This window comes from Eleutherodactylus coqui, chromosome 1 (assembly GCF_035609145.1).
Source record: "Eleutherodactylus coqui strain aEleCoq1 chromosome 1, aEleCoq1.hap1, whole genome shotgun sequence".
NCBI classification, from domain to species: domain Eukaryota; kingdom Metazoa; phylum Chordata; class Amphibia; order Anura; family Eleutherodactylidae; genus Eleutherodactylus; species Eleutherodactylus coqui.
Genome location: NC_089837.1, coordinates 176,758,302 through 176,769,140, shown reverse-complemented (window position 1 = coordinate 176,769,140; position 10,839 = coordinate 176,758,302). Strand labels below are relative to the sequence as shown.

Here is a 10,839-nt window from a genome sequence, read left to right as displayed (position 1 = left end):
TTTTTTAACATTTATAATTTTTAAAAAATTATTTTTATATTTACACTAAAATAAAGTATGGGAATGGGTTCCTCTTTGTTTCGGACGTTTTGATATATAGTATGTATGGTTTTGGTTTACAGGGCGCATACGGCGACGGTTTTTGTTGGTATTGTTGTTTTATTCTGTTGTTTTGCTTTACTTATGTATGTAATTATGTTTTTTACTATCTGTGTCCCCCATGACATCATATAAGACTTCTGGGGGACATTCACTTTTTTTTTTTTTTTTTTACTTTATTTGACACTTTTCCACTATAGTTGGGGCATCCATAGGAGCCCTAGTTACAGGGGAAAGCAACCCATGTGGTGACATTAGTCACCTGCAGAGCTGCCAGGGTCTAGTCTGACCCTCCAGCTCTGAAGTAGCAGGGAATCCCGGGAGGTCACATGACCCCCCGAGGCTCCCGTAGTGAAAGTACATCTTACTTTCACGTTCCCCATACAGTGCTCATTGAGCAATGTACATTGGGGAAGCAGAAGGCAGGAAGGGTTAAAAACCCCTCCTGCTCCGGGCTATCAGCTGTCACTAACAGCTGATAGCCCATTCCTGCCTCTGACTGATTGCAGAGACAGGAGACTTAGAGCACCGCAGTAATTTTACTATCGGCGGTGCTCTAAGCCCAGGACCAGCCGCCGTAAATTTATTGTGGTTGGTCCTAAACGGGTTAACCAAGATACATCATGAGCTCAGCAAGGGTAAACAGGTTGTTGTGTTTCGGTCTTGCCCAGGATCAACCTGTCATAAGGAATACACCATTAATGTTGAAGAACTCGTAACAGAAATGGGATTCTCCAAAATAAACATCCACTTTATTAAGTCCCAATTACAAAAATGAATCAAAAGCAGAAACAAACAAAAAAAAAAATCACAGACATATATGAATAGAAAGATTAATAGATCATAAGTACCAATAGATGCCTTAAAAAAGCACAGGAGATCTGTGGAGGACTTCAGGAGTCTAAGAAGAGTGATACATAAGGGTGGATGGCAAGTGCTTTATAGAGCAAAACATAGCTAGTATCCTAAACTCAGCTCAGTGCGATTTTGTAGTTAGAATGGTAAGAATCTCCTTAGATCAGAACATTTCCATTGGTGAAACCTTTTACACCAATATTGCGATTGCAATAAAGAACAGGATATTGCTTAGAGTCCATCCTATACTTCTCTAAGGATCCAGTTATACAGTGTAAGAAAAAAAAAAGATTCCAATATGTACAGAAACAACATACATTATCTTTATTCTTCAGTACCTTAAAACTTTTGGGTGTAAAACTGGCCCATAATGTTTTCTTCAATACAACACAAAAGTATACACTGACAACAAAAGCCATGCTCAGTGATTTCAGTATTCACTTAATATCTGCTCCAAGTCTTCCATTTCCTCTGACTGTGTGCTTGTGACATTTGTACTTGAGGATAAACTAGATGTGACCTGACTTGGAGGATTGGCTTGCGAACTTTCCATGGGTGTTTGCTCTTTCTTGACATCACGGCCACCAGTAAGCAATTTCTGACTTTCAGCGAAGTATTGATTTGGATGATTCAATGAAAACCCACAGTCATCAACCTGTGCAGAAACAATCAAAGTGACAGAAGTTAATAAAAAAACAACTCAGCTGAATAGGGCTATGTACGTCATACATCGTCACAAACAATATTTGTACTGCCGGGTTCTCACAGTCCTGTCGTTACCTCTTGTACATGTAAAAAATAATAACATCTGTACAGATTTAGTAGAATGCCGTGACACAGCAGCCCTCGCTCTTCTGGCTCTATCCTCATTCAGAAGAAAAATGATGCTACAGCAGCAAAAGACATGTATAAATACTCAGGATTTGTAGTGATTTTAATGGTGAACTGGTCATGTTTTAACACCTTCCTGACATTTGATGTGCATGTTGAAATGATGTGTGCAGTGGGGTGAGCAGCCAGATTTAACCGATCGCACCCAATTAACACCATTAGATTCTGTGGCCAATGTGGAGCAAAGCATCTAATTGGTTAGACGGAGGGAGGGGGGATCCTTATGTCACCCAATCACATCCTTTTGTATTTTTAAATATTCACCATTTTTAACAGTATCTTTTTTTGTTTTTGTGAATATCATAATGGGACTGGACCATATGATTGGTCAGTAATACACTGCAAGACTCCCGCATTGGAGTGTTTTATGCCTGTCAGCATAAAACTGACATTGAATCGTAGAGTTGGAAGGGACCTCAAGGGTCATCAGGAACAATCCACCTGCTCAATGCAGGATTCACAAAATTATCGCAGACAGATGTCTGTCTACCCTGTGTTTGAAGACTTCCATTAATGGAGAACGCACCACCTCCTGTGGTAACCTGTTCCACTCATTCATCACCCTCACTATCAAAAAGTTTTTTTCTAATATCTGTCTCCTCTTTTTCAGTTTCATCCCATTGCTTCTAGTCTTTCCTTGCACAAATGAGAATAGGGCTGATCCCTCTGCACTGCGACAGCCCTTCAGATATTTGTAGACAGCTATTAAGTCTCCTCTCAGCCTTCTTTTTTGAAAGCTAAACATTTCTAAAACCATTAACAATTCCTCATAGGACATGGTTTGCAGACCGCTTACCATCTTGGTAACTCTTCTCTGAGCTTGCTCCAGTTTGTCGATATCTTTTTAAAATCAGGGTGCTCATAACTGGACACAGTATTCCAGATGAGGTCTGACCAAGAAAGAGTAGAGGGGGAAAATTACATGTGATCTAGACTCTATGCTGATCTTTATACTTCCCTGAATTGTTTGCTGCTGCATCACATATTTGACGCATGTTCAGTCTATGTAAGGTCTGCTGCTCAAGTCTGACACCCTCTTGCGGTTGCGGACAGCCACAATCATTATTCTGCTATTCTTGTGCATTTGGAAACTATGTTGTTTTCATCCGGCACTGAGAGGGTTAACCGGTCCTCTGCCTCTCAGCTCAACTGCAGGATTAATGGGCAATCACTTTCCTATTTAAGCTGAGCTGGTCCACTTCCTGGTTGCCTCAGTATTGGTGTTTCCTCTGGTCACTCCACTGCTTGGTCTTCTGCCTCTGGACTGTTAAGTCTATTCTGACTTTATCTGTTTATCCCGTTTGTACCTTTGCCTTGTAGCTGTATGTGTGTCCATTTCCTTTCTGTCTGTGTTCATTCTCGTCTCTGTAGTTCTGTGCACGGTCTTCGCGTCTGTGCTTCAGTACTTCATCACTGTTTTCGGTCAGGGCTACTCAGACCCTAGGTTCCAGCACAGGGCCGCCCTTATCGGCGCAGCTACCCTGCTTGTAGGCAGGGCCCCTTTCATCTCCCTGCCAACCTTAGGGCCAGTTATCCCTCTGTAGGTACTCCTGTCTGCTGGAGTCAGCTACCAGTCACCTGGTCTGGTATAATACCCAGGTTGGTTGGTTAGCCCAGTGGGTCCACATTCCGAAATCCATAAGTCTGTGATCTATTAGTCTTATTCACATGTGCTGTTTATTCCAATTTCTCACTATCTGTGTTTATTTTTTCATTTTTGTAGGACTTTGCATTTCTCCCTGTTAAATACCATTCTGTTAGTCACCAAACACTGTTCAAGCTTGTTCAGATCTTATTGAATCCTCTCTCTCTTCTCTAGTCTTAGCTATCCTTCCTAGTTTAGTGTTATTTATAAAAGTGTTGAACAATCCTGAGCCCAGGACAGAGCCTTGTGGTACCCCACTTGAAAATTCTTCCAAATGGATGTGCAGCTATTTATGACCAACCTTTGAGTACGATCACTCAGCTAGTTGTGAATCCACCTAAAGTTTGCCTTGTCGATCCCATATTTGATCATTTTTTCAATAAGGATGGTATGAGATACTTTGTTAAATGCTTTACTAAAGTCAAGCTTCCCTGTATGCACCACATTTCGCTGAACAACCCAGTTTGTGATTCTATCATAGAAGGAAATTAGATTAGTCTAGCATGGTTTGTTTGTTACAAACCCCTGCTGGCTCTGGTTAATTACTTCCTTTTCATCCAAGTACTTGCATGCATGCTGTTTAATGATTTGTTCAAAGATCTTTCCTGGTATAGAAGTTAGGCTTACAGGCCTGTAGTTTCCTGGATCAACCTTATTCCGATTTTTGGAGATAGGAACATTTGCTGTTCACCAATCTTCTGGGACTACTACTGTTCTCCAGGAATTTTCAAAGATTATGGCAAGTGGTTCAGCAATTACCTCTTGCTGTTTCCTTCAGTATCCTAGGATGTAATTCATCAGACCTTGAGACTTGAGTTCATTTATGTTAGCTAAGTGTTTCCTCACCATCTCTCTGCTTACAGATAGCCTGCATTCTTTTATTCCCCAAATAGCACAGGGAAGATCAGTTGATGTTGTATTTAGTTTCTGAGAGAAAGCAGATTCAAAATAGGAATTTAAATGTTCGGCCTTCTCAATATCATTTTAACCAATTCACCATTTTCATCCTGTAAACATTTTATAGCATGTTTGACTTTTTTTTTTGCTTTTGACTTGCCTTACAGTTGCTGCTGACGGCATTATATTCTTCCTTAGATACCCCCCCCCCCCTCTTTCCATTTGACAAACATATTTCATTCCTTTTAGCATGTGTCTAAGTTGTGTTCATCCATCCTGGTCTCTTTAAATGCTTCCCAATTTTCCTTCTTTTATGGATTGTCAACGATTGGGCTTTTAGAATTTCATTTTGCAAAATTTCCCAAACTTTTTGGACATTTGTCTTTAAGAACATCCATTCATTGGATGCTTCCTACCTAGTCCTCTATAGTCTTTCTTCCCTTGCTATCCAAAATTCAAGGATGGCATGATCACTGCCTCCTATGGTGCGAGCCACACTTAATTCCTCAACCATTTCCTCCCTATTGGTAAGAGTTAGGTCCAAGATAGAATATTTAGAATTGTGCTTTGTATATCAAGCAAACCTAAGGCTAGAATCATACATATTGTTTTCGTTGCAGTTCATGTTGCAGTTTTTAGAGACAACCACTAGATACTAAAAGAGGAGAGGAATCAGTCTTTTCTTTAGGGCTTATTCACACGGGTGATTTTCATGTCCGTGTTTGCAACTGACTGCACACAGACAGCACACTGACCCTTCACAGTCAATGGGGCTATTCAAACATGCGTTTTTGTTTTTCTATTTCATTTTGGCCAATGGTCTATGTTAAAAAAAATAAAAAAATAAAAAACACAGCATCTTCTATTCTGGTCCAATTTCTTTGAAGTGAGTCATCTATTTAAGTTAATAGGTACTCAGAAAAAAAAGTGATGTGAACAGGACTTTAAGGTAGCCGTATATATTACATAAATGTCAACTGAACGGACCATTTCACTGGGATCAGCAAATCTAATGTAAATGGTGGTGTCCTGACTTTTTCCAACAACAGATGTCAGGGTAAAGGGTAGGACATGCTCAAATTGTGCTCTTGGGAGAGATAAGCTGTCACTAGAGGTAACTAGAAGAAGTTGACTTCCCTCTCCCTATTGCACACATGCATGCTTTGCTGAGCGTACAAGTGTATGGGTGGCACTGGGCGGTATAGTTGTTGGCCAACAGCTATCTAATGCAAGCTGTGTTGTCAGATCCTCCAGTATTTTGTTTCTATGTTGCTCTTTTGCAAGCACACACATTTGCTTTCTATTTAATGAATCCTATCTGATCTCGTATTAAAATTCAAATCAAACACATATAATGCTCTAGCTTTACTGAAGCACAATGTTGAAAAATGTAATAGGTCACACATATAATCTAAATAAATCAGGAATCGGGGAACTACACAAATACAGGGCTATAACGAACTTGTAGCACTAAATTAAAAATGGTTGTTTTTTTGTTTTTTTTAAATTCCAAGAATTTTATTGGATTTTTCAAAATAAAAGGTTACAGAGTCTTATAGAGAAATTCAAAAATGTATTTCCGAGTCTCTTTAATGTGTATACCATCGTTCCGGATCAATAAGAAGATGCAGCATGTATCAGTCATATCAGGCCTCCTTACAACTTGTTAGTGATGCTATCTCCTTTTTCTGCAGTATGTGCACAATGACCTTCACACAAACAAAAGTTTCACATTTCAGGCTAAAGCTAATGTGGTTTTAGAGCAATTACTGCACTACTGGAACACTTAGGAATTTCTTTTGGGTCTAATTAAGTGGTTTAGAGCAGGCAGCTGATAAAGAAACTGTTCATATTACGAACGGTACAATCCGCAATGCTTTGTGGTTACCGGTATCAGTTAACACGCTGACAGGTTCGCACTTCTAGAGGGCATTATTTGCTCTAAAAAGAATATACAAGAGACTCTATATAATGATACCACAGATAAAGATGCTAACGGTGTATAGATATTGTATGTTGGCTATACACAACTATAGATAGATGTATACAGACACAAGGTGTATAACACCAATGCTAGAAAATCTATAATTCAACCTCTTAAATGAAATGTGTCATCAGAAAATGACCTGATATATATATACGCACACATACACTTATACACCTTTATTAGCTAAGCAGAAAAAATATATATATTTGAAAGCTTCAAGAGCTCAGAGGACCCTATATTAAAAAAAAATAAAAATCCTAGAATCCTACAATTTTCACAGGGACCACTGTTCTGCAAACAAAGTTCTTCAGGAGTCATCATCTTATCATCACAGGCAGGACTACAATGAAAGGTAACACCTACATATAGATATCACAGGATACAAAGACCAGAACATGTGATGGTCATGGTGTACTTCCCCTTCCCCCTGCGCAATGACCTCTACATAGATGACAGAGCATGTCTACATCACTCTCCCATAGAAGTAAAGGTGTCCCCTGCCAGTTGTTGTACGAAGGGCTCATGAATTCTGCCATAAAGCATATTTCTAAATGCTGTTAACTGCAGCTAGAGCAAGATGGCCGCTCCCCCCAGTAGTCATGTAGAGAAAGCAGAATTAAAAAAAGTCTACAATCAAACAACCGATTAGAAAAATGGAATGTGTTCACTATCTGGTTTAATTAGTGAAAACACACAGGAGGTGCATTCCCTTTAAAGTGTACGGCCATTTCCAATGTATTATTAAAATCAGACTGATCTAGCTTAGAGTCATTAAAGGGGTTGTCCCGCGAAAGCAAGTGGGGGTATACACTTCTGTATGGCCATATTAATGCACTTTGTAATATACATCGTGCATTAATTATGAGCCATACAGAAGTTATTCACTTACCTGTTCCGTTGCTAGCGTCCCCGTCTCCATGGTGCCGTCTAATTTCAGCGTCTAATCTCCCGATTAGACGCGCTTGCGCAGTCCGGTCTTCTCCCTTCTGAATGGGGCCGCTTGTGCTGGAGAGCTGCTCCTCGTAGCTCCGCCCCGTCACGTGTGCCGATTCCAGCCAATCAGGAGGCTGGAATCGGCAATGGAACGCACAGAGCCCACGGTGCACCATGGGAGAAGACCTGCGGTCCACCGTGGGTGAAGATCCCGGCGGCCATCTTCGCAAGGTAAGTAAGAAGTCACCGGAGCGCGGGGATTCGGGTAAGTACTATCCGGTTTTTTTTTTTTAAACCCCTGCATCTGGTTTGTCTCGCGCCGAACGGGGGGGGGGCTATTGAAAAAAAAAAAAAAACCATTTCGGCGCGGGACGCCGCCTTTAATTTTCCTTACAATTCAAAATTTTTTGTGCCTTGTGGTTTAACAAAACGTATTGCTGCTCCTGGTCCCTTTGATGCAGTCAATGTAAACATTTAAAGAACATTCTCTCCTTTTAAGTTTTTTTTCCCCATGAGATCTTCTGATAGATTTACAAAAGTTGCACAGATCACTGAATCTGGATCTACATGCCCAGCAATGAATAATAAAGGGTCCTCAGGAAGTTGTCCAGTCTTCAGAATCTACATGCTAAAATAGTTCCCGAACTCTCTGGGGAGAGCACAGCAAATAATTACATAACTGTATCAGTTCGGAAAACTACCAGCTTCCAGTTTTGTCATTTGCCAACCTAATAAATCATTTCTATTACAATAAAGTATTAATAATCGATATGAAAAAGTAGAAGACTTCAGCCTGCACAGTCGCCATGAAAACCAGAATGCAATAGCAAATCCTCAAGAGTATATGATGACAAAGAGTGGAAATCTTACTACTGTCTACACAATTAGGGGTCCAAGGCAGACAGCCGTCCTTATGAGTAGCTTTCCAGCCAATCATGACAGGAAGAGTTACTAAAGTGCTGAGCAGTTGGCTAAAAGGCAACACAAGTCAAGCTGGGATGTCTGCTTTTGTGCAATTTCCATGGATAACAGAAATGATTTGGGGGAAGAGATTGGCCCCAAAGAGAAACGTGAAAACAATGCTGCAAGAGTTTTATTTCATAGGGAGAATAACTCCTGTAGAAAATGTTCAGTCATTAACAGCAGATTTTTCTCCCCCCACATCACTTATAACAGCAGCAAATGTTCACATACAAGGGACTTACATTGTGCGTTAGCTCAAAATACTTCTGGCATGCCAGCTGGAAATGCATACCCTTTACCAAGTCCAATATCTGAAACAGAGACATTAAAGGGTTACTGAGAGCATGAAATGGGAAACAAATAGATCACATTATTATACAAAGTGAAAGGAATGTGCTTGGAAGTCCTTGGTTGCAGAGTCATATTTACTAAGGACATAGGAGCACCGCGTTAGGCCTCATGCACATGGGCAGATTTGATTTGCAGATCAAGTCACCCATAGGGAGAAATGGGCACTAGTAGAGTAGCTAAAAGCATGCAGATGTGATTTTTTCCTGGCTTGTGGATCGCATGCGTGGGTAGAAATAGCAGCATGCTTTATTTTCCTGCAGATCCCGCAGGGATGGCTTCCATTGAGGTCAATGGAAGCCGTCTGGTCCGCGGCACACCTGCAGTTGTCCCACCAGACGTGCCGTGTATCTGCGGGGGGGGGGGGGGGGGGGGAGAGACACTGTGCATGTGCAAGATGCGTCAGCTGGCATGCCCGGACGCACCCACCGTGCTAAAGAAAGGAGATCCATCCGTGACGGAGGGGACCTACGCTGGATCCAGAGAGGTAAGAAACTTTCTTTAATGCCCATGTTTGTGGTCACGAGTGAATTCTGCTGCGGGATACAGCAGTGGAAACCGTGTGTGCCTGTGTGCATGAGGCCTTACACCAGGAAGGTGGTCATCATAAAGTAATTGAGGTAAGCACGTAAAGAGAACTTGTTGTCACCACCTCACTTCAGTGGCCAGCAGGAGATGAAAAACCAATCACTTCTAATATTCTCTCTTTTCCCAATGTACTTCCACAATTTGTTTCCAAAGTTATCCAATGCTATATGCAAATGAGGAGAGAAGAGTCATCTGGCTGAAAAGTAAGGCCGCCTGCACATGGGTGGGTCGGACCCCCCATGCAGGATTCCTGCAGCGTTGTTCAACCCAGTGCCCAGCTGGTGACCCCAGCTTACCGCTCCGGCGTCTTCTCCTTTGCTGCGAATGTACCAGCCGGCACATGCGCAGTAGAGAGAACGCCATGCCGTCGCTATGGCAATGACGCAGCTCCTGCGGACATTCTGCATGCTGCGATTTCTCCCCCGCAAACGGAAAATCGAAATCAATTTCTGCTCGTGGGCAGGAAAGTGCGTTTTTTCATGTCATGGGCTGGCTTTGCTGCTGAATCCAGAGTGCAGGCGGCCTTACACTGATTCATCAACTGCCAAGCTAACCATAACCCCAGGACAGGATTTCCTGTGCAATGGGGTATGCAACAAGCTATCAAGAGAAAGAGGGACATGGTTAGATTGGCAGCTGATTAATCGCTGTGACTCTTTTTGGCAAGGTAATCTGCATATGGAGCGGGATTGCGGAGGTGCATTAAGAAAAGAGAGGGCATTAGAAGTGATTGGCTTTATAGTTCCTGGCAGCCAATGAAGTCAGTTTTAGGGGTAAGATAGTGGTGACAAGACGCTGATCTAACAGAAATTGCTCAATTATGTACTGATTTGCCAAAAGGCATTTTTAGTTATACAAATTTTAAGGTTTATGTAGAAAAGCAAATGTAACTTTTCTGAATATCATAGTATTTAAATTCTGAAACTTGCATTCTATGGAGGAATAATTATAGTTTAAGAGAATATGAGGTTGGATTACTGACAAACACGATTCAACAAAACTACATCGATTCAAAACAAATTGTATCCAGACTATTCTGAAGAGGAGTAGCACTCATGTCATAGCAGCTGCATTTAACCTCTTAATACCACAGGGTGAACATTTACGTCCTGGGTGTGCGGGGTCTCTATGGAGCGGAATCGCGAACCGATCCCGCTGGATAAAAGGTGGGTCACAGCAGTCTATGATAGTAGACACCCACCTGCAATAGCCATGATCACCGCTAACACTGATCACTGCTGTTAACTCTCTAAATGCCACAATGTTCCAAATGATATCCCTGATATGCAACTTTCTGGTGCCGTTTGGTTGCCACGGCTGCTAGGGGCCTTCTGAGGGCCCCTACGGCTGCCAAGAATAAGGTCGCCTTCACAGACTGCCTGTCAAAATGTCATATAATGTAATACTGTGGTATAATATAATACTGTATGAGCGATCAAACGACCGCAAGTTCAAGTCCCTTATGGGGAATAAATAAATTTAAAACTAAAAAGGTTTTTTAATTACTGGAAAAAATAATGGAAGTTTAAAAAAAAATTATTTAACTATTAATATTGGAATAACCCTTTTTCCCATGTTAATAAAACTAGTAGCATATTTGGTATTACTACATCCATAATAGCATCGATCGTAA

At 41.3% G+C, this 10,839-nt stretch overlaps 1 protein-coding gene across 2 annotated transcripts in view; it reads right to left on the bottom strand.

The window, feature by feature from the left end:
• Nucleotides 1-829: 829 nt before the first annotated feature.
• Nucleotides 830-10,839, bottom strand: part of PRIM2 (DNA primase subunit 2) — a 110,478-nt gene continuing 100,468 nt past the window's right edge. For both annotated transcript variants that reach the window (XM_066604150.1, XM_066604143.1), the window contains exons 13-14: nucleotides 8,513-8,581; nucleotides 830-1,609 (exon numbers count right to left, since the gene is read on the bottom strand). In XM_066604150.1, the coding sequence (XP_066460247.1) occupies nucleotides 1,385-1,609; nucleotides 8,513-8,581 (294 nt within the window). In that variant the 3' untranslated portion in view covers nucleotides 830-1,384. The remainder of the gene's footprint in view (nucleotides 1,610-8,512; nucleotides 8,582-10,839) is intronic.